General features: G+C 43.1%; 1 protein-coding gene across 1 annotated transcript in view; it reads right to left on the reverse strand.

The window, feature by feature from the left end:
• The window catches only part of nbas (NBAS subunit of NRZ tethering complex), a 308,007-nt gene that overhangs the window by 67,547 nt on the left and 215,252 nt on the right, over positions 1-25,208 (reverse strand). The window contains exons 42-44 of the mRNA XM_068028531.1: positions 21,141-21,251; positions 3,934-4,184; positions 1,248-1,582 (exon numbers count right to left, since the gene is read on the reverse strand). Coding sequence (XP_067884632.1) covers positions 1,248-1,582; positions 3,934-4,184; positions 21,141-21,251 — 697 coding nt within the window. The remainder of the gene's footprint in view (positions 1-1,247; positions 1,583-3,933; positions 4,185-21,140; positions 21,252-25,208) is intronic.

Consider the following 25,208-nt stretch of genomic DNA (forward strand, 5'->3'; position numbering starts at 1 on the left):
AAGGTGGTAAGTGCAGATAGAAAGGGCCATAAAAAGGCAAACAGGATTGTGTACTTTGCTGGAAATGACGTTGATGTGTACAAGACATTGGTTAAGCCACAAAAAGAGAAAATTCAGGAACAACAGGTCAGTCAGCATCTTTAGAGAAAACCAATATTTCAATACTTCAGGCTGTGCCCTTCCTCAGGGTTGAAAAATGAACAAACGTTTTAATAGAATTGGAAAAAAAGAGGGAGGAGAAAAAAAAAGAGAGGACGACCGAGTGGAATGATGGATGGATGTAAAAGATCATCTTAGTTGTCAATCTGCTGCATCACCTAATAATCGGTGCTCTCTGCCAATTTGTATTTTTCCCTCCCCATCCTTTATAACTGATACTATTAAAATACATTTTTCACTTGCCAGTTCAAATGGCTCTATCCGAAATATGGACCCATCTGTTGGCTTCAAAGATGCTGATTAACCTGCTGCATGTTTCAGCATTTTCTGTTTTTGTTTCAGATATTCAGCATCTGCATTTTACTGGTTAGGGCACATTTGGAGTATTATGTGCAATCCAGGCACCCATCATAGGAAGGATATTAGAACCCCAGAAAAGGTATGAAAATTTACTGGAAGGACAAGTTGTGGTTAAGAAAAAATGGTGTGAAAAATTGGAGTTTTTTATCATGGGTACAGAGAAGGCTGAGGGGGGGATGCAGTAGGAGTTTTCAAAATTATAAAAAGGGTTTGAGAGGGAAAACAGTGAATGGTCTTTTCCACTGTTTGGCAAATTGATAACAAGTGGGCACAGACTCCAGAGTATCATTTGCAGAATGCTGGAAGAATTGTTTCACTCAGGCAGCTATGGCTGTTGCAGAAGAGACTATCACATTATTTAAAAAGAAACTGGACAAGTATTTAACAAAGGAGAATATAGAAACATACAAGAAAAAAGCAGAGAAATGGGATGAAAGCAGACAGCTCCAGTGGAAAAGCTAACAGCTGCTGGACCAAATAGACTGCCTCTGTGCTGTAATTTTAAATTCTATGAAGTTTACAGATGAATTCAATCAGCATTTTATAAAATAAGATGGCAACACAATAACAAACAACTTCAAACAAATGAGTTTGTGGGAATACGTGGTTCATATTGTTATCAGACTGCATATACTTTTGTCCTTTACATAGCCCAAAAGCTTCAATCATGCACAATGTGTCAAAAGAGACAAACCTAAATTTTCCCCAAAATAAATAACTTCCATTACCTTGTTCACTGAATTAGCCGAGAAGGTGATGTCATCTATCAATCCAATAACATCTCCAGGGAAAAGCCTGTCAAAATATTTTGCGCATGTATCATAGGCGTGCAGCCATTCAGCTAATGTCTGTGGTGGTTTTTTAATAAGCTGGAGATCTCCAGTCCAGAAAAGTTTATGCAGCCATGTAGCATAGATGAAGTTTGGTGAAAGCATTGTGCCATCTTTCCCAGGAATTTTAGGTGCCAGTTTAGAAACTGATAAGACATTGTGGCTGGTAAGAACTGGCTCCAAAGATTCCAAAGGATCAGAGTCTCCATCTGTTAGCTTCTTATAATTAAGGCCTAATACAGAACACAGAAAATAAAGTTAGTGTACAAAGAAAACAAAAACTAGAAACAAATCATCTGCAACCTCTCATCCTGAGTTATGAGATTGTTTGCATTGTGGCTCAATTAACAAAAGAAAAAACACAATTAAAGTGCATTCAAAAATTACATTATTTACAGCAATCCAAAAACAGGGTATCCAAAGTAAATCAAATCTGCAGCAGTAACATATTTATTGGTTCAGGTTGTCTCGCAAAGCAAGATAGGCAACATACAATGTAAATCTCATTATTTAGCATGCCAAACTTGCTTTGGCACTTGTTTTCTTATTAGAATACAAGGCAGCAGGCATTGCAGGTAATCAGCCACTCGGTACTGAGTTAGGAGCTGAAGTGACAGTGCATTCACCATTTGGAGCCAAGGGAAAGTTTCAGTGAATGGAAGTGTAGGTTCTTGAATAAACTTAAATTTACAATTATTTTAAGATGTAGCATCTGTTTTCGACTTTCAGGTCTTTGGCAGTTTCACTGGCACGTGAGATCTATGAATTCAGGCCACTGCAAGTGGCTACATTATAAGTTAATCATTTAGGAACAAAATAATTGACTTATGTTTATACATTACAAATGCATAAAATGTGCAAGCTAACCTTCTTAAAAGATTCTGGGTTTGACGGAGACCAGAAACAGCAAAAAAAATGGCATAATGGGATGATGACTTTCTTATGAATAGATGGGTTTAAAATGTTTGATATATATCTACATCAGCTTACTTATAACTGATTGAAACAGAAGGGATCAATAAGCAAATGACAGTTATTTCATAGAATCTACAGCACATAAACAGGCCATTTGGCCAATCTGGTCTATGTCAGTGTTTATGCTCCACACAAGCCTCCTCCCAGCCTTCATCATCCCCTTTAGCACATCCTTCTATTCCTTTTTCCCTGTGTACATATTTATCTTCCCCTTAAATGCATCTATGCTATTACCTCAATCACTCCTTATGCTAGCAAGTTCCACATTCTTACCACTCTCTGGGTAAAGAAGTTTTCTCCTGAATTCCCTGTTACATTCATTAGCGACCATATAATATTTATGACCACCAGTTCTGGACTCCTCCACAAGTGAAAACATTTTCTCTACATCTATCCTATCAAACTCTTCCATAATCTTAAAGACCTCTATCAGATCACCCCTCGGCTTTCTTTATTCTACAGAAAAGAGCCCGAGCCTGTTCAGTCTTTGCTGATAAGTATATCTTCATAGTATTCTAAATGTGGTCTAACCACTGCTGCTTAGCCACCAAAACCGTTATTTTTCAGTCTAAGCGGCAGCAGCATGTAAATTGGCTTAAACGCAGGAAAATTCCAATCGCCGATAATTTTAATGGGGACGGAATTATGATAATTGCCTTCTATATTCATTAAGGGCAATGGTGAAGTGACACAAAAGTCCTAGGAAAATATGGAGTTGCATAATTAATAGCATAAGTCACCTACTCCATTTTTTCTTTCTTTTGAGCTGTTTAAGGGTTCCTATGATGTCGATGTGGCATTCCAACGGTGCAAGTAACCAGGAAAACATGGGCCTATATATGCAGCAGGTTTCAGTCTGCACGAATTTGAAAGCTTCAACTGTAAATATTCTTCCTGAGAGTTGTATTGAGTTCATAATATGACTGGTACAAATGTAAGCCAAATTCCAGGTACGGCTTCAAAGTACGTCAAAGAGACATTTCTCTCACATCTCTTTATTAAGTGCTATTAAGGTTTCATTTTGCAATGACTTATATTGTTAGCTTTAATCTGTTGAAAAGACTGTTCAAGTTTTAAAGTAAACTATCCTGAAATGTATTTCTTCATTTTTCAGATATAACATTAAATATGGGGCAGGGTTGGGAGGGAGAGGAAGCAAGAGATAGGAAAAATGGAAATACTAATGAGGGGAAAAGAAGTAAAATGTGGAACAAAACATGATGCAGAAAAATAGGTGGCAGGTTGCATGAATATCTAAATGTACATAATGTAATGAAGATTATTCATTTTCTGCCCTATTAGCCTGCTGAATTTGAAATACACAGAGAACTCCACCACCAACAATTTAGAGAATTCTAATTAACTCAAGAGTTGTTTTTTTAAATAAAAATATAAAATCCATGTTCCATCTCCTTTTCTCCTACATAGACACTGCCTCACTGTACCTGTCACTATTGCACATTTCCAGATAGATAGCTTGAGAAACCATCTACCGAGTTTGTTTTCTCTCAATGCATGCAACTCATCCCAAAAATCTTGTAATTATATTATCGCACACAAAAAGTACCAGTCATAAAGTCATGAATCTTTGAACAGTCGACTATCCTACCTGGTGTGACCACCCTGAGCTTTTTCAGGAGCTTTATGTGAGTATCTGGTTTGATCCGCTGTTTCACAAATTCGGCACAGCCACAGCTTTCCAGCAGAGTAAAGTAATAAAGTAATCGGACATGGTCCACACCATCAATCCCTGGATAAACATATTTTGTCATGTGTTCGTGAAAAGCTTCTGGGTTGGTTTTCAGTACATTGAAAAGGTCGAGAGTTTGGACTCTACTTTCAATTTCTGTAGTTGAAAGCCTGAGATTAAAAAAAAAATATTTGTGTGAAATACAATGTGGGCTCTCGTGAATGAATGTTACAGTTGAAAATACAAGTAAACAAGTTAAGGACTTCAGGAAGCATACCACCTATAGCCATGTTGGGAGCTAATTAAACTATGCCACATATGTGGCCTGGCAAGTTGTACAGATAAGAAACTGGAGTGCTGCTTGAACTGATGGAACAGCAACCCCAATGAGTCAGCACTTATAGTAGCACAGAGGAGAAAATGTAAGAAAATTGTAGGAAAATGTATGGAATACACATTACCCAAAAGGAGCAAATCTTCTGCAATTAAATGACATTAAAAAAACCGACACCCATTTTCACTCTGTTGAAACAGATAATTTTACCTCAATTAACTGTTACTATTCATCTAGCTTTTGGAATTCGTCAAATCATCAGTCTCATTTCATAGCTCACCTACATACTATATATGGTGATAATTCTTAGCTTAGTATACATCAGTGGTATAGAGATAACATCACACTGAGCAGACATGATGTTTGCAGGAATCATAATCTCTTACCAACACAAGTGTGGTAACATTTTTAGAAAGACTAGCTAAAAACGTTTCTTTCCTTTCCTCTCTTGTAGCCATATACTTGTAACTCGGGATGGCAAAGGATCTGCTCCCAGATCTCCGCCAATGCTTTTTTATTCATTCATGGGATGTGGGCATCACTGGTTAGGACAGCATTTATTGCCCATCCTAATTGCCCTTGAGAAGGTGGTAATGAGCCACCTTCTTGAACCGCTGCAGTCCATATGGGGTAGGTACATCCACAGTGCTGTTAGGGAATTCCAGGCTTTTGACCTGACAGTGAAGGAATGGCGATATAGTTCCAACTCAGGATGGTGCGTGGCTTGGAGGGGAACTTGCAGGTGGTGATGTTCCCATGCAACTGATGCCCTTGTCCTTCTAGGTGGGAGCCTTGCTGCGTTGCTGCAGTGCATCTTGTAGATGGCACACACTGCTGCCACTGTGTGTTGGTGGTGGAGGGAGTGAATTTTTGTGGATGGGGTGCCAATCAAGCAGGCTGCTTTGTCCTGGTTGGTGTCGAGCTTCTTGAGTGTTGTTGGAGCTGCACCCGTCCAGGCAAGTAGAGAGTATTTCATCATGCTCCTGACTTGTGCCTGGTAGATGGTTGACAGGCTTCAGGGAGTCAGGAGGTGAGTTACTCGCCACAGGATTCCTAGCCTCTGACCTGTTCTTGTAGCCACAGTATTTATATGACTATTCCAGTTCCGTTTCTGGTCAATGGTAACCCCCCAGGATGTTGACAGTGGGGCATTCAGCGACTGTAATGCCATTGAATGTCAAGGGGAATTGGTTAGATTCTCTCTTGCATGAGATAGTCATGACCTGGCACTTGTGTGGTGCGAATGTTACTTGCCACTTATCAGCCCAATACTAGATATTGTCCAGGTTTTGCTGCATTTCTACACGGACTGTTTCAGTATCTGAGGAGTCGCAAATGGTGAACATTGTGCAATCAGCAGCAAACATCCTCACTTCTGACCTTATGATTGAAGGAAGGTCATTGATGAAACAGCTGAAGTTGGTTGGGCCAAGGCCACGACCTTGAGGAACTCCTGCAGTGATGTCCTGGAGCTGAGATGACTGACCTCCAACAACCACAACCATTTTCCTTTGCGCTAGGTATGACTCCAACCAGCGGAGAGCTTTCCCCTTGATTCCCATTGACTCCAGTCCCTCTCACCTCACGAGTTCAGCTCTTTTGTCCATGTTTAAATCAAGGATGAGGTCAGGAGCTGAATGGCCCCGGCGGTACCCAAACTGAGTGTCACTGAGCAGGTTATTGCTGAGCAAGTGCCACTTGTTAGCATTGTTGATGCCTGCTTCCATCACTTTGCTGATGATTGGGAGTAGACTGATAGGACAGTAATTGCCTGGGTCGAATTTGTCCTGCTTCTTGTGCACAGGACATAGCTGGGCAATTTTCCACATTTCCGGGTAGATGCCAGTGTTGTAGCTGTATTGGAACAGCTTGGCTACGGGCACGACTAGTTCCAGAGCACAGATCTTCAGTACTATTGCTGGAATATTGTCAGGGCCCATAGTCTTTGCAGTATCCAGTGCCTTCAGTCATTTCTTGATATCATGTGGAGTGAATCAAATTGGCTGATGACTGGCATCTGTGATGCTGGGAACTTCAGCAGGAGGCCGAGATGGATCATCCACTCAGCACTTCTGGCTGTAGATTGTTGCAAATGCTTCGGCCTTATCTTTTGTACTGATGTGCTGGGCTCCCCCACCCATCGTTGGTGCCATGGACAAGACACCTGCCACCAACTCACTAATTATTCTCTTTTTTGCGCAAACAATTGGCCTTTCCGTCATACTATGGCTCAGATTGGACACCCAGCAAAGCTGTGCATCTGGCATTATGGATATGGTTCTTGCCATTTGCCAAAGAATTTGCATATAAAATTGAGCTGTAATCCTTTTCCTCCCTCTGGAAGCTTTGAAATTGAATGACTGAAATACTCTTGTGGTAAAGTGACTATACTTGGAATAACTTGAGCCAGATTCTATGAAGGCCTTCAGTGACTCAAGGCACATTGGATGGATACTGATAACGATTTGTGGAGGGCAGTCCTGACCACTCGGAGGATGTACAGATGCTGCAGTCTGAGAGAAACTGTCACCAATGACATTTGATGAATACTCTTGGTATTGCTGTCCTTCCATTCAGTCTTACCTTTTATTGGTAGTGTATCTCACCCACATTGAATATCTAGCATTTGTTGTTAGACTCTCAAATGCAAGTCAGCATCTTTGAGGTCAATGTTGGCAACCAGTCACTTAGCTGCCATGCCTGAATTAACCACAGTAATGTTCGCACTCTGAATTTTTCCTTCAGCAATAAGGAGTTCCAGTATGAGTTGAAATCCCCTATTTTTTGAGCAAGTCATTGTGGGAATATTGTCCTGAATTTTCTGATCTTGTGATTTTTTTCCCCCCCCCTATTGTCTATGAAAATAGCAATTTCTGTATTTCATTAGACAGATAGCCTTTGATTTGCACACTATTAAGAATTGTTTGCTCTTTATTTTAGGTGAGATTGTGTGACATGGAAGAAAGAATCTTCTCATATCCATTATCCAAGTATCTGACAAACATAGGATCCTGTACATTCCAAATACACGGGCGCAGCCGCTCACTGTTGCTGTTGCCAGTACTCCAGGTGACTCACTCTGAAAATTAGGTAATTTAGTATTCCTCCTCGTTTTCCTAACATTCAAAGCAAAATTATGTGAAATTTCTTACTAAATTTCTTTATTTTATATTACAGCATTAAATTTAACTATTTAAAAGTTATAAATGCATGGCAAATCAATCACTTCTGTGAAGCAGAAGTGACAATTAATTCCCCCTTTAGACCTTTCTTGTCAACCTCTCTGCACTGATTATTTCCAAGACTAAATCTTGCTCTAGTCTGAAGGAAAGCCTAAGGGCTGAATTTTCGTTATGGTATCAGGAACATTTTTGGGTCCCGACCCCACACCAGTCAGTGCTATTTTTAAATGTAAAATTCTTAATTGGCCTGGGTGCGAGTCTGCTGCCCAATTGGAGGTGCTGGAAGTGTCCTGGAGGTGGGAACAGCTTACTGAAGGCAATCTCAAAAGGCAAGTGGCAGCCATGGCTGGGCTATTCACTGCCTTTAGTGATGCAGCACCAGGGAGATCAGAGGGTCTCTGTGCGCATGGGTATGTGTCCCTGGGCGGCACCCCATTTCTCTGATGTCTCCTGGAGGCATTAATTGATGCAGTATAAGAGAAAGAGAGCTGTTCTTCCCGACATCAGGAAGGAGAAATCCACTCAGTGGGACCAATATGGAGGTGGCCACAGAGGTCAGCAGCTGGGGACCTACAAAAAGGACCTGGGTCCAGTGTAGAAAAAGGTTCAATGACTTCTTGCGGTCTATTGAGGTGAGTGGCCAACGGCATCTACTTCATTGGGCACCAACTCTAAGAACAAAGAAAATTACAGCACAGGAACAGGCCCTTCGGCCCTCCAAGCCTGCGCCGATCCAGATCCTCTCTCTAAACATGTCGCCTGTTTTCTAAGGGTCTGTATCTCTTTGCTTCCTGCCCATTCATGTATCTGTCTAGATACATCTTAAAAGACGCTATCGTGCCCGCGTCTACCACCTCCGCTGGCAACGCGTTCCAGGCACCCACCACCCTCTGCGCAAAGAACTTTCCACGCATATCCCCCCTAATCTTTTCCCCTCTCACTTTGAACTCGTGACCCCTAGTAATTGAATCCCCCACTCCGGGAAAAAGCTTCTTGCTATCCACCCTGTCGATACCTCCCATGATTTTGTACACCTCAATCAGGTCCCCCCTCAACCTCCGTCTTTCTAATGAAAATAATCCTAATCTACTCAACCTCTCTTCATAGCTAGCGCCCTCCATACCTCCTCCACACCCTCTGCAAAGCATCTACATCCTTTTGGTAATGTGGCGACCAGAACTGCACGCAGTATTCCAAATGTGGCCGAACCAAAGTCTTATACAACTGTAACATGACCTGCCAACCCTTGTACTCAATTCCCCGTCCGATGAAGGAAAACATGCCGTATGCCTTCTTGACCACTCTATTGACCTGCGTTGCCACCTTCAGGGAACAATGGACCTGAACACCCAAATCTCTCTGTACATCAATTTTCCCCAGGACTTTTCCATTTACTGTATAGTTCACTCTTGGATTGGATCTTCCAAAATGCATCACCTCGCATTTGCCCTGATTGAACTCCATCTGCCATTTCTCTGCCCAACTCTCCATTCTATTCCAGCTGATGCTGTGTTCCAGCATCCGCAGTATTTTGCTTTTATTTTAGTGTTTAATTCACTGCCACTTCTCTTTCAGGAATGCCTACCTTGAAGAAGTTCTGCTCTTCTCTCCGACAGAGTTCCGAAGAAGGGTCACTGACCCGAAACGTTAACTCTGCTTCTCTTTCCACAGATGCTGCCAGACCTGCTGAGTGAATCCAGCATTTCTTGTTTTTGTCTCCATTCTATCTATATTCTGCTGTATTCTCTGACAGTCCCCTTCACTATCTGCTACTCCACCAATCTTAGTGTCGTCTGCAAACTTGCTAATCAGACCACCTATACTTTCCTCCAAATCATTTATGTATATCACAAACAACAGTGGTCCCAGCACGGATCCCTGTGGAACACCACTGGTCACACGTCTCCAATTTGAGAAACTCCCTTCCACTGCTACTCTCTGTCTCCTGTTGCCCAGCCAGTTCTTTATCCATCTAGCTAGTACACCCTGGACCCCATGCGACTTCACTTTCTCCATCAGCCTACCATGGGGAACCTTATCAAACGCCTTACTGAAGTCCACGTATATGACATCTACAGCCCTCATCAATCAACTTTGTCACTTCCTCAAAGAATTCTATTAAGTTGGTAAGACATGACCTTCCCTGCACAAAACCATGTTGCCTATCACTGAAAGGCCCATTTTCTTCCAAATGGGAATAGATCCTATCCCTCAGTATCTTCTCCAGCAGCTTCCCTACCACTGACGTCAGGCTCACCGGTCTATGATTACCTGGATTTTCCTTGCTACCCTTCTTAAACAAGGGGACAACATTAGCAATTCTCCAGTCCTCCGGGACCTCACCCGTGTTTAAGGATGCTGCAAAGATATCTGTTAAGGTCCCAGCTATTTCCTCTCTCGTTTCCCTCAGTAACCTGGGATAGATCCCATCCGGACCTGGGGACTTGTCCACCTTAATGCCTTTTAAAATACCCATCACTTCCTCCCTCCATATGCTGACTTGACCTAGAGTAATCAAACATCTGTCCCTAACCTCAACATCCGTCATGTCCCTCTCCTCGGTGAATACCGATGCAAAGTACTCGTTTAGAATCTCACCCATTTTCCCTGACTCCACGCATAACTTTCCTCCTTTGTCCTTGAGTGGGCCAATCCTTTCTCTAGTTACCCTCTTGCTCCTTATATATGAATAAAAGGCTTTGGGATTTTCCTTAACCCTGTTTGCTAAAGATATTTCATGACCCCTTTTAGCCCTCTTAATTCCTCGTTTCAGATTGGTCCTACATTCCCGATATTCTTTCAAAGCTTCGTCTTTCTTCAGCCTTCTAGACCTTATGTATGCTTCCTTTTTCCTCTTAGCTAGTCTCACAATTTCACCTGTCATCCATGGTTCCCTAATCTTGCCATTTCTATCCCTCATTTTCACAGGAACATGTCTCTCCTGCACGCTAATCAACCTCTCTTTAAAAGCCTCCCACATATCAAATGTGGATTTACCTTCAAACAGCTGCTCCCAATCTACATTCCCCAGCAGCTGCCGAATTTTGGTATAGTTGGCCTTCCCCCAATTTAGCACTCTTCCTTTCAGAAAACTCTCGTCTTTGTCCATGAGTATTCTAAAACTTACGGAATTGTGATCACTATTCCCAAAGTAGTCCCCGACTGAAACTTCAACCACCTGGCCGGGCTCATTCCCCAACACCAGGTCCAGTATGGCCCCTTCCCGAGTTGGACTATTTACATACTGCTCCAGAAAACCCTCCTGGATGCTCCTTACAAATTCTGCTCCATCTAGACCTCTAACACTAAGTGAATTCCAGTCAATGTTGGGAAAATTAAAATCTCCTATCACCACCACCCTGTTGCTCCTACATCTTTCCATAATCTGTTTACATATTTGTACCTCTATCTCACGCTCGCTGTTGGGAGGCCTGTAGTACAGCCCCAACATTGTTACCGCACCCTTCCTATTTCTGAGTTCTGCCCATATTGCCTCACTGCTCGAGTCCTCCATAGTGCCCTCCTTCAGCACAGCTGTGATATCCTCTTTGACCAGTAATGCAACTCCTCCACCCCTTTTACCTCCCCCTCTATCCTGCCTGAAGCATCGATATTCTGGGATATTTAGTTGCCAATCATGCCCTTCCCTCAACCAAGTCTCAGTAATAGCAATAACATCATACTCCCAGGTACTAATCCAAGCCCTAAGTTCATCTGCCTTACCTACTACACTTCTTGCATTAAAACAAATGCACCTCAGACCACCAGTCCTTTTGCGTTCATCATCTGCTCCCTGCCTACTCTTTCCCTTAGTCACTCTGACTTCATTATCTAGTACCTTTCAGGCTTTAGTTACTACCTCCTTACTGTCCACTGACCTCCTCATTTGGTTCCCATCCCCCTGCCACATTAGTTTAAACCCTCCCCAACAGCGTTAGCAAAAGCACCCCCAAGGACATTGGTTCCAGTCCGGCCCAGGTGTAGACCGTCCAATTTGTAATAGTCCCACCTCCCCCAGAACCGGTCCCAATGTCCCAAAAATCTGAACTCCTCCCTCCTGCACCATCTCTCAAGCCACGCATTCATCCTGACTATTCTTTCATTTCTACTCTGACTATCACGTGGCACTGGTAGCAATCCTGAGATTACTACCTCTGAGGTCCTACTTTTTAACTTGGCTCCTAACTCCCTAAATTCTGCTTGTAGGACCTCATCCCGTTTTTTACCTATATCATTGGTGCCTATGTGCACAACGACAACTGGCTGCTCACCCTCCCCCTTCAGAATGTTCTGCAGCTGATCTGAGACATCCCTGACCCGTGCACCATTCGGGAGTCTCGTTTTCGACCACAGAACCGCCTATCTACTCCCCTTACAATCGAATCCCCTACGACTATAGCCCTTCCACTCTTTTTCCCGCCCTTCTGAACAGCAGAGCCAGCCACGGTGCCATGAACCTGGCTACTGCTGCCTTCCCCTGGTGAGCCATCTCCCCCAACAGTATCCAAAACGGTATACCTGTTTTGGAGGGAGATGACCGCAGGGGACACCTGCGCTGCCTTCCTGCTCTTTCTCTGCCTTTTGGTCACCCATTCCCTTTCTCCCTCAGCAATCCTAATCTGCAGTGTGACCAATTCGCTAAACGTGCTATTCACGACCTCCTCAGCATCGCGGATGCTCCAAAGTGAGTCCACCCGCAGCTCCAGAGCTGTCATGCGGTCTAACAAGAGCTGCAGCTGGACACACGTCCTGCACGTGAAGGAGTCAGGGACATCAGCCGTGTCCCTGAGCTCCCACATTGAGCACTCTCTTAAGCACTCGAATGCACACGAGCTAACCTCACAGAATGTCCATAGTTCTCCCTCACATTGTCAGAGTAAGTGAATGGTCACAACACTGAGACGCAGCCACTTTCGCATATGGGGAGATATTCAGAGGAGGACACCACTGAGGGGAGAATCAGCCCACATGTATGTCATGCTGGAAGAGATGAGGGAGGACAACCAACTCATGAACCTTCCTCCTCTCATCCTGCAGAAAAGAGCCCATAATGCAAGGGAGATGGCCAGGGTGCCATCGAGGCATTCGGTGGGGGATGGCGAGACGTGAGGACATGAGCAACAGGGTCATTGGACAGCTCTTTCTCGAGGTGAAGGTCATGGAGTAGATTCTTGCCCAGTGCTAACTATGGATCTTAGACTGCTGTCATCCAAGGGGATGGTTGTGCTCGGCACTTGTTGAGTAGGACCAGCTCTGATTTCCATTTTCTACTGTCTTCCACAGGGTCAGTTGCAGAGAGGGAGCAAAATGTATCTGTCCTATCTGTACCAACCTCCTTGGGGAGGGGTGGGGGGGTGGCGGGGTGTGTGGAGAGAATTCCAGGGAAGCTGCACCATCATATCATTCCTCGGCACCTTCCACCAGCGTAGACACAGACAAATTTGCCTCAGTTGGGCCAGAGTAGTATAGAAAGAGGAACATTGAATGAACCTCACAGCATGCATGAGCAGGAGGAGGAGGGTGAAGCAGAGTCACCTATGGGCAGCCACCTCGGAGGATGGAGGACAGACACTGCGATGCTTTACTGGGCGAAGATGCTGGGCTTCAGGTGTCAGAAACAAGGAGGGCCTTCCTCAAAATCAAGAGGTGGTTAAGTTCCTGTTTTTCAGAGTTCCCTGAAGCCTTGATGAGCCATGGGCAGGCAATGGAGGAGTCCATGCAGTGCATGTGCTCTGTCATGACCCAGGTATTTGATCGCATGTGCTCCTCCACTGAGATATTGGGCAACCTCTAGGAGAGTCAAATGCAGCACCACTCTGAGTGGGTACAGGAGTCGCGTACTGATATGCACAGAAAAAGTGAAACTCAGTATCGCTGATGGTACAAAGGTGGTTGGAGTGGATGCCAGCTGCGTCCCAGTCGGTGGCCACTTCCAGCATCCACAGGTGCCAGGAAAGGGTTGAGACGGTCCTAGCAGCAGATGAAGGGGGCACTGGCATCACACTTCGGCCCCTCGCTCCCTCAGTCTCAGAAACCATCCGGGTGCCAGGGCCCTGTGACAGAGGCAACCCCTGCCATGACACAGGCACGGCAGCCTGTGGAGAAGCCCCTCATGGGCAACTCCAAGATGAAGGCGGAAGGCACAGCCATCTCAGCTGGAGGCAGAGAGTAGGGAGCATCCTCTGTCACAAGCGGAGCACTGCATACAAGTGTTAGGGAGAGGAATGTGTCCTGCCGTTGAATTCACTTAATGGGTCACTGTCGACTTCTGTCTGCTATTTTGCTTGCCTCCCAATATAACTTCATTTCACCACTCTGACAGGTGTGTTGTTGATGTCTCATATCAAAAGGAGGGCGTCACATTGTGGGTTGTGTAGTGGGGCCGTGGGGCCCTGGCAATGCTATATGCCCAATGCCTTATGATGTTGAACAATGGTGGATGGAGGAACCCTCCATCTGCATGCTCATGGCAGCCAAAGTAATCTCGCAATTAGGGTCAGAGCAGTAAAATAACTCTGTATGCTGGAAGGTGAACTTAGGGGCGATCAGCCACAAGGCCTTGGGGGAGATCAAGTGAAGCACTGCTGAATTAGTGTGGCCCTTGCTGCCATGCCAGTCTGTAATTCACCCTGATGTGTGGGACGGCATGGCCGAGCATCATCTGCTGCCTGGGCGCCTGGAGCTATCCCTTCCACCTCCTCTTCCACCTTCCAGTCCTCCTCCGAGGTGGAGTGGCATTCTCATCGTCTCCTCCTCATCCATCTCCAGACCTCTTTCCAATATCATGTTGTGCAGGACGCAGCAGACGACCACAATACAGGAGACTCTGGCTGGCTCGTACTGGAGGACACCACCCGACCAATCAAGTCAATGGAAGCACATCTGCAGAGGCCAATGGTCTGTTCAATGTAGGTCCTTGTTAGGAGATGTCTCTGAATGTAGTGGCTCTCCCCATTTGTGTCTGGATTTCGAATGGGCGTGTGGAGCTAACTCCTTAGGGAATAATCCTTATCCCCAGCAGCCACCCAAAGAGTCTGGAGGTGGGCCTGAAGAGATGCGGTACCTGGGACTCTTGTAAGATGAAGGAGTCATGACAGCTGCCTGGGAACCGGCCGCAGACCTACAAGACTTGCTTCTTGTGGTCAGACCAGCTGGAAGTTCAATAAGGGGTAGCCATTCCTGTTCAGGAATCTGACTGACTGGTTTGTCAGTTCCCTGATGGCTACATGGGTGTAACCCATGGCCCCCTGGACTGGAAGTAATGCATCGATGGAGGCAAAGCCCAAAGCCCTCTGTGCTGTGCTAGTCCATCTGGAGCAAAGTGGATGCAGTCCCCTGCCGTCCTGAATATGGCATTCATGACCTGCCTGATGGCATGATGAGCTGCCGATTGCAAGAAACCACCTGGGTACACAGCTGTTCCCTGGAATGTGCTGGTTGCATAGAAATTCAGTTGACAGTGACCTTGATGGCTCCAAATAAGGGACTACCATGATGGCTGCAAGGCCTCAGGCTATTGTGGATCAGAAACTGCCTGGATAATGGTAGCCTCCTGCGGCACTGGCGCTCTGTCCATTTGCAGATAGCTGACTCTTGGGCGATGTTTTGTGTAGCGCCTTCTTCCCTTGCGGCCCCTGCTGTGTCCACTGGCCTCCTGTTGTCCAGGCAGTTGCATCTACTGGAGCTCATCCTGGCTGCTCTATCCAATGTTAGAGTACCTTGTTCCTATCTGGACTCCCTCAGCTGGGCTTTGTGCATTCACCAGGACTTCCCCTGCCAACCCCAGGTGCCCAAGTAATGCTAGCAGCCTCATGTCCCTCTCTGACTTCCTGCCACTCACTGAGAAAAGCAAGTCTTCAGCTCCAGCAATGGCCACTCTGTAGCACTTTGGGAAGCTGAGCTTTAGTTTGTGCCTCTGCATTATTTTAATCAGCCCTTCCCATTGCCCTCATGGCCCCCCGCAGCGTTCATAACTTGTACACCTTGCCATGTTCTAGACATGGCATTCTCCCCGTTCAATTCTATTAAAAATTGGAAACTGGTACTGACAAGCCTGTTAATGAGACCCTCAATGAGCTCAACAGAAGGCGCACAGGGTTGCTGTTCCCTTCTGGCAACCAATTCAAAATGATACTGGGTTTGTAGGCGGCGGGGACCAGTGTCAACCTCCGAGAACACTATATTTAAATTGTACTCGCACCTGCCCCCAGAAGGCTTTAAAAATCCAGCTCTAATTGTCAGTAACACAAGATGGAAGTCCTTTTTTTTTTTAGGGACTTGTTCAGATTAGTTTTCAGCCATTGTTAATCCTTCTTGAAGCCCTGTAGAATGGGTTCCACTTGTTGGTTTAAAAAAAAGTTGGGATGAACGCGTTAGGGAGGAGGCACTCTCGAATTTTATTCTGGAGAAATACAAGTTTGCCATGGAATCCATAAACATTCAAAGCAGGATATGCAGTTGGATCTTGGAGTGAGGATGTCCACACTCCAATATTACAAAAGTGTGGATCTTGGGGTTCAGCAAACTCTATGGGCTGAATTTTATTCTCCTGCCGCTGGGAACATACGAACTAGGAGAAGTAGGCCATTCGGTCCCTTGAGCCTGCTTCGTCATTCAATAAGATCATGGATGATATGTTAGTATTTCGAATTCCACACTCCCATCTACCACCGATAACCTTTGATTCCCTTGCCTAACAAGAATCTATCTACCTCCGCCTTCTGTGGCAGAGAGTTCCAAAGTCGCACAACCGAGAGAAAAAAAATTCTCATCTCTATCCAAAAAGGGAGACCTCTAAATTTAAAACAGTGCTCCCTAGTTCTGGACTCCCCTACAAGAGGAAACATCCTCGCCACATCCACCTTGTCAAGACTGTTCAGGATCTTATCAACTTCAATCAAGTCTCCCCTCACTCTTCTAAACTCCAGTGAAAACAAGCCCAGTCTGTCTAACCTTTCCTCATAAGACAACCCACTCATTCCAGGTATCAATCTAGTAAACCTCCTCTGAACTGCCTCCAATGCATTTACATCCTTCCTCAAATAGGGAGACCAAAACTGCACACAGTATTCAAGATGTGGTCTCACAAATGCCCTGTATAACTGAAGCATAACATCCTTACTTTTCTTTCCAATTCCTCTCATAATAAAGGGCAGCATTTCATCACCCTTCTTTATTACTTGCTGTACCTGCATGCTAACTTTTTGTGACTCATGCACTTGCACACCTAGATCCCTCTGCACCCTGGAATTCTGCAGTCATTTTCCACTTAAGTCATATTCTGCTTTTTTATTCTTCCCGCCAAAGTGAACAACTTCACATTTTCCCACATTACACTCCATTTGCCAGATTTTTGCCCACTCAGTTACATGGCCAGTTTGTTCATCCACATTGCAGACCTTGATTTCATCTCCACAGGTCGATAGCACCTCAAACCTGTTTGACAATTGCAAAGTCTGAGGCTCCTCCACAACTGTCTGCTCGGTCCCATTACCTGTCACACTCACTGTCACATCCTCCTGTCCCTCACTGCTGACCAAAACAGATGACCCTGTACTAAGAGGTATGACCGTCTTCGGGAACAAAGTGTCCAGGTATTTCTACCACTCCCTAATGTTGCACAGTGTTTGCAGTTCGGCTTCCAGATCAATAATCCTGATCCTGATAATTCCTCTAGCTGCTTACACTTTCTGCAGACGTGTTTGTCCTGGATTGTCTTGGCATCCAAAAGCTCCCACATACCACAGCTGCAACGTAATACCTGTCCTACCATTGTTTCTTATGCTATTAGTGAATTTACTTTAATTACTTTCTTAATTAAACACACGCACGCGAACAGTAGTGTACTAACCCAGCTTACAGATACTCTCTAACAGCAGTTACTCACCAACCAATCACCTTACACCTTTCCGGTGATATCACTGTTCACTTTTTTTTCAAACTCATGCTTCTAAAAATACATTCAGAATGCACTTAATGTGCCTCAACAAGTGATCCTCGATTCTCTCTGGGCGATGGACATTATTGCTGATATCCTCTACTGAAGGATTTGTGCACTTCACTTGTAACACCAAAATGAAGCTTACTAAATAAAGAAAGATTTCTCAGTTGCTTGCTAAACTTTGTACTGTCGTTAATGAACGACCATGAGCACAAACTGTTCAAAAGGGGTGGGAGCTGGATGTACTTTGCAGAAAAATACCAAAAAGCAGTAATCAAACTCTACCTGGTATATACAGACAAACACTCTGACAGCAGGTGTAGAAAGAGCTAAAAATGTGGTTACATACAATGGAACAGAAAGAGCCACTTGTAAAGACAGTCACAGACTGAATTTCTTCAAGCAATATTATCTCAAGGCGATTCAAAGGACACAAACACACATTGGATTACAACAACTTTTTTTTTTAATAGAGCTTTGTTTGTAGAGATTGAAGAAATATTGAAGATTGTAATTCACTCACTGGTTCTATTATAGCATAGAAAAACAATGCTTTTTCTATTTAGGATTGCTGGGCATAATCAGCGAAACTCAGAACATCATATAACTAACAAATAAACAATACTTGAGTATTGCTGAAAAAAGAGAGACATTTTGTTGAAGCTTTTCTTCTTGCACTCATCAGGACAATTCGCACAAATACCAATGTAAGGGAAGCAACAAATTTATACTGTATGAGAAGTGAGTGCTGACTGGTTGGCAAGTGGACTCTGATTGGTAGAGGCGTTGCCATGGAGAATGCACCAGTTTATGGTGACTGACAGTTAACTGTCAAGCTTTGTTTGAAATTTAAACCAGGCAGCTTAACTCTGGCCAAGGCATTGCCCTGAGGAAAGAACCAGAAAATGGCTGTCACTTATTTTGTTTAGCTAAAACAGGTGCAATGTGTGTACATGTTCTTTCTGTCTGCAAACAGGGCCCTGTGTATTAATATATGTGCCATAAATGCGCCACACTGTAAGCCCAACTGACAATCTTAAATTGGTTGTCAGCATAATTCTTAGCGCACTGAGGATTATTTAATAAATGATGTCTAATTGCGGAATCACATTTAATGTTGGACAACATATGTGATTCGTTTACCTCACAAATGAAGGCAAGCCTTGCTTCATTGTGCTCACTTTGGTTGACATCAGGGGCTGAATTTTTCCAGCTCGCCGCTGAGATCAGTGGCGAACTTCAAACACGGCATGGCGTACTCAAGAGATGTATGCCGCGGAGCCGCTGTGATATTTAGCGTGGTGGTTCATTTGAATGGATGGAGTGGACCGCTCCCCCCGATGACTTGGAAGAGGCAGGCGCTGCGTCCCTGGCAACAGTGTCCATTGCGCAGGCGCCAGTGCCATTTTTAAAGGGCTTAGTGCCCTTGCTGACCGTTTCAATTATTAAAGGGACAGCGCATGTTGTCATGAAAACCCTTTATGCCAAATGGGAAATATTAATTTCATCGGTTGGAATCTTGCATTAGACTTTACTGGAAATTCTTACAACTATTTAAAAAAATAAACTGGCAGCCAAAATGGCCACTGCAATTTACATTTGAATCGCCAAAACATCAGACTGGGGACGACACGACTGACTCAACCTAGCCAGAACAATGGGATGCTCTCTGAATAAATTACCTGGAATGGACTTATCAGCACGGTCATCAGGGGTCATCTACACCCATTGACTCTGAAAGAGCCAACCCCTCCAAGTGTGACTGGACAGCTTGAGGTATAGCGCCTTGAACCTCACAGAAGATTCCAGGAACGCCTCATTAAAACAACAAAAAGGCTTGATAATGTCTTGTGACTGTGCACAGCTCAGGAGAGATTGTAAGCTTTGTCACACAGAAAACAGACAGTCGTAACTGCAAAGCCATCAACGAAGCAACTCTCTCTCTCTCCAGTCAGACTGCCACAGCCAGCAACTAGCAGACAAGAATCGAACCTCTCTTCTATCTTCAGGAGCCCTGAGAAAAACAAGCCCACCACTGCGCACGTGGCTCAGCGAGGACTTCAGGAATACAACTTCAGCTGAGGACTTGAGATTTAAAACTGTATTTAAATTCCATTTATTCCGGACTCTGCTCCAACCACCAAATCTGTTTTCCCTCTATAATCTATTTGTGTGTGTGACTCGTGTAAATGTGTGCATGAATGCATAGAGTATTTTAGTAATTTTAACCGGTTTAGAGTGTTAAGAGTAATAAACTTACATCTTTATTGTTTAAACTCAAGAAAACCTGTCTGACTGGTTCTTTTGAAATTACATTAGAGGAACAAGAGCAAACGTTCAATGAAGTGGTAAGTTCAATCACTGTGTTAAAAAAAAACCCTGTTGCGGTCAAACCAGAGAAGGGGTAAAAAGGGAGCCTGAGACCCCCTCCTCGCCTCTACTGGAGGCATTATCCAGCCCCCCTGCCATGACCTCCGATGTCGGGGGCGGGGGGTGGGTGGGGGAGGGTCTGTAAAATTCGCCCAAGGTTGTTAAGCCAAATGTCTGAGCAGACCCAAGTCAAAATTAGTCTCTTTATAATGAATTGAATCCAAAAAGTATTCTAAAATAGATTTCCCCATTCATGGAAATTTCTGTTTTTCCTTCTCCAATTTTCCTTCCTGCCCGACTGACAGTGGTAACTCTGTTCTGTTCTGCGAGCATCAGTCATCCAGTGGTGCTTCAACCAAATTGGCCTTGATTCTTATGTGAAATATGACAGTGAGAACCTACAAACTATGTAATATAAACAGCATCATAAATCAGCCCTATCCTCACCCAATACACGGGTGTAGCCTCAAAAGCGGGAACCCTGCCCAGAAGTCTATGGCCAATCACACCACTCTTACGGTTACCCTAGTTGAGATTTTCTACCTTAGCAGAGATTAGACAGCAAAGAGACGATTTTCCTCATCTGCATGGCTTAGAGACTTTTCCCATTCATCAGGATCATTGGAAATTCTTTATTCAATGAGCAGTGATGCACAACTGTAAAACTAATTTTCTTAATCCTATGACTTTGAATAAATTTTCAGTTCATAATGAAAACTAATCAATGGTAATTTCTGTCCTTTGATAGACTACATATTTTGTGAAAAAATGACCACCAGGACAGTATGATATTAGAATCTGGACATGTAATACAAATTTTGTCCCTCGATTACAGCGTGATGGGGTCAATTAAAGGGCAACTATAAGAAGAATTTTTGCTACAATTTGAGTCCACATAGTATGTGTAGTGTGCCATGGGGGTTTCAGTAGCAACTGTTTCTGGCTGAGTTAAAACAACAACATGCATTCTATCACTAATAAGTCTCCGATCAACTATAACATCTAATGTCCCATGTCGTTTAGGACTCCCTCGACAATAGTAAAATAATTTTAAAAAGACACCCTTGACAGAACTTGCTCTTCCCTATTACAATGTGTCTGAATGCTTCCCGAACGCAGGATTGAAATAAGCATTGCTTTCAGAAATATATTACCATAATACAGATTGATTCTTTTGAACTGCTGTCATGTCTTGCTAAGAAGAATGAAAAATTAGGATTGAGAAGTATGCAGAAAAATGGTGTAGAAAATAAGTGAAGGAGACATGTTTGTACAATGAACCCATTACTTAGCGACTTACCCACTATCCGTGAAAAGGAATTCCAAATGTGTCATATACACTTCCCAGAGTGGGATACTGTAACGCTGAGCCAAAGACAAAGAGATCTTGTATACATTTTCCTCCAAGGTTCTATGAAAAAACAAGTGATCTATAAATATTGGAAGATCAGCATTTGAAATTATCCTGCCAGAAAATTCATGCAAGCAATCCCTTTGAAATAAATAGGCATAAATGGATCATTTTCTGGTTGGCAAGATGTAATGAGTGGTATGCCACAGGGTTCAGTGCTGGGGCCTCAACTTTTTACAATTTCTATAAGTGACTTGGATGAAGGGACCGAAGGTACGGTTGCTAAATTTGCTGATGACACAAAGATAGGTAGGAAAGTAAATTGTGAAGAGGATATAAGTAAGGAGGCTGCAAAGAGATATAGATAGGTTTAGTGAGTGGGCAAAGATCTGGCAAATGGAGTATAACGTGGGAAAATGTGAAATTGTCCAGTTTGGCAGGAAGAATAAAAAAGCATTTTATCTAAATGGTGAGAGATTGCAGAGCTCTGAGATGCAGAGGGATCTGGGTACTGTAGTGCATGAATCGCAAAAGGTTAATATGCAGGTACAGCAAATAATTAGGAAAGCTAATAGAACGTTATTGTTTATTGCAAGGGGAATTGAACATAAATGTAGGGAGGTTATGCTTCAGTTATACAGGCGATTGGTGAGACTACATCTGAGTACTGCGTATATTATTGGTCTCCTTATTTAAGGAAGGATGTAAATGCGTTATAAGCAGTTCAGAGAAGGTTTACTAGACTAATACCTGGAATGGGCGGGTTGTCTTATGAGGAAAGGTTGGACAGGCTAGGCTTATATCCACTAGAGTTTAGAACAGTAAGAGGCAACTTGAATGAAACATACAAGATTCTGAGGGGTCTCGACAGGGTGGATGTGGAAAGGATGTTTCCTCTTGTGGGAGAATCTAGAACTAGGGGTCACTGTTTAAAAATACGGGGTCGCCCATTTAAGACAGAGATGAGGAGAATTATTTTCTCTGAGGGTTGTGGGTCTTTGGTACTCTCCTCCTCAAAAAGCGGTGGAAGGAGAGTCTTTGCTTATCAAGAATCTATCTACCTCTGCCTTGAAAATATTCAAAGAGGTGAAAGATTATTGGGGGTTGGCAGTAACGTGGAGTTGAGGTTTAATCAGATCAGCCATGCTCTTGTTGAATGGCGGAGCAGGCTCAAGGGGCCTGCTCCTAATTCGTATGTTTGTAAAACTTAATGGGTAAATTAGATTAAGCTAACAGATAAATAAAAGCTATCTGCAAGCCATTACGAGTGAATTGAATTAGTCTTATTTGAAGGGTTGACAGATACAATAATTAAGAAGGTTATGGCCTTGAAATTTCATGAGGGTGTTCCTCAATCTCTTGCTGTGACTTTGCTGGAGAATAGCAGAACTGGAGAATGGAGAAATGGCTGAAAATGGCTGTTTATGCAGTTTCGCTAAAGGGGTCTGCTAGTTTTCCACTCAAGTTTCTGTAGGAAACTAGAAAAATCACTGCGAAATTTCAGGGTCTATCTTTTCAGCTTTCGGGTCTGTGTTTTCCAGTATGGATAATATGAAGGTGCTTGAGGTTAGATTAAGGTTTACAAATCACTTCAGTTCTAACCCACTTTCATATGCTATAAAAGAAACCACACACTTGCTCTTTTGTTTCCCCACACAACTTATTCAAAAGTATACATAATTAAAACTTCAGTAGTATGCAGTTTTTAATTAATCATTCACACAGTTGAAGACATTTCACACTGAAATGAAACATCCAGAACAAGTTAAGAGATTTTGTGTTTGATTTATTTTAAGTGGACTGGCCTGATTAATTGAAACGTCACCAGAAAGGTTGAGTTTGAACTTCATTATTGCTGCACAGACTTACTCCCAATGGACACGAATTCACTTCAATAACTGTTCTGAACTTGGCATTAACCCAACTATCTTGCTCCAACAGACTGGTGCAAAAAAAATGCAAACAAGAATATCAGAATCTGGGAGCAAAATAATGCTGATTAGTTTAATTCTCTCATTTACATCTCATGTAGCAACAATTTGCATTTATAGTGCCTTTAACATAATAAAATGGGTGTTTTATATGAGTGGTATCAGGGAAACATTGACACAAATCCAAAAAAGGATAATAGGGTGGGTGACTAAAAGCTTGGTCAAGGAGGTTGATTTAAAGTAACATCTCAGACGAGGAGAGAGGTGGACAAGTTTAGGGATGGAATTCCAGAGCTGAGGGACTAGAGGACTGAAAGCATGGCTGCCAATGGTGGGGTGAAGGATGTGGGGGACACACAAGATGCCAGAACTGGAGGAACGCAGAGTTCTTGGACCATTGTCGGGCCGGAGGAGGTTACAGAGACAGGGAAGGGCAAGACCACAGAGGGATTTGAAAACAATAATGATTCAAATTTTAAAATCAAAGTGCTAGGGGACCAGGAGGAAAGTAGTTTGGCGAGCATAGGAATGATGGGAAAACAGGACTTGGTGAGAGTTAGGATGCAGGCAGCAGAGTTTTTGACATGCTCAAGTTTATGAAGGGTGGAAGATGGGAGAGTGGCCAGGAGAGCACTGGAACAGTCAAATGGGGAGGCAATGAAATCAGATGAGGATAAAACATGGATGATGCAATCCACTAAAAAATATAATTGGCAAGAATTTACTGGAGTGGGGCATCTTATGATATGCTCCCCAAGTTAGATTTTTTCCTCAACCTTCAGCTCAAAATTTTTGAGCTGCAAATTGCTGCAAGTGCAAATTAATAAGTTTAATGGGGCATTTGAGACATTGGTGAATGATAGACTGTTGGTCCTATCTCTTCAGCCAGTGAAATTTAAAGATAAAGAAAGAGAGCGAATGACCAAAAAGGAAATAGGAAGAATTAGAGTCAATTTAGATACAGAAAGGGAAATAAAGACAGGGGAAAAGGTTGGATTAAGAGTGAGAGAAAAAGAGAGACAGAAAGGAAAAGAATTGGAAAAAAAATTACAACATGGCTGGGAACAATTACTCCAGTTTCAATTGTTGCCTTTTTAGTCCTCCAACTTTGAATGGTACTGCAGAAACATAAATTTAATCATTAAAAGGATCCTTGCATTGTGAAATACCAGCCATCACCTTCTGCAGCGAGTTTCATTTGTATTTACGGCAGAATCCAACAACTTCTTGAAACTCATAGGGAGACTGATGTCAAGAATCCACTTTTGCAAGGCTAAAAATTGTCTAGCAATTTATGATATTTCACAACTTATGCCATATCTCGTCACCACAAATTGCTGCATTAAAAAAAAATGCAATAATAATGTCGAGTGCTGTGAACCCGCCATTATTTCCCCTGCAAAATTTGGGCCAAAGACTTCCTACTATAAGCCCATAATCTATTATTCTTACTGCATCAGTGGACAATCTTCTTTTTAAATCGCAAATGTAACACATAGATTAGTTTCGCGGTGTTTTCAGTCTATGATCATGTCTCTTAATTTGGCACAATTACCTTTATACATCACCTTCTCATTTATTTAAAAAAAATGAATTACATCCACTCTCAATCTTTTTTTTGCTAGGAACAGATTCAGTTTTCTTAGCCTTTCTTCATAACTTAAGTGATTCAAAACCTGGAATCACCTTTGCTGCTCCTCTCTAAATAATTTGCAGCATCTCTGTATCATACTTTAAAGGAGAAGGAAAGTGTAATTGAAGTACTTTTTAATTCAAGTATTTGTTCTTTTTGTGTAAAATTTGAGAAATTGATGACAGGTTTGACCTTTTCCTTAAAGTGTCCATTTTTTAAAAAATCTGTCTGGAGAACCTCAGGTATGATCACTCTCCAGACTGGGTCAATTAATGTCAATTGCTCGAAAACTGCCCCACAGAATCCAATGTAGCTGTATTATAAAAAAGCATGGGCAGTGAATTCAGCAGCTGCAAAAATAATTTTTTGAGATGTACAAATAAATTGATAAACTATACACCCATAGAAGAGTTACGGACAACTGATAAAATGTCAGCAAGACCACATGTGGAG

The sequence above is a fragment of the Heterodontus francisci genome, chromosome 3 (genome assembly GCF_036365525.1).
Source record: "Heterodontus francisci isolate sHetFra1 chromosome 3, sHetFra1.hap1, whole genome shotgun sequence".
Taxonomy (NCBI): Eukaryota; Metazoa; Chordata; class Chondrichthyes; order Heterodontiformes; family Heterodontidae; genus Heterodontus; species Heterodontus francisci.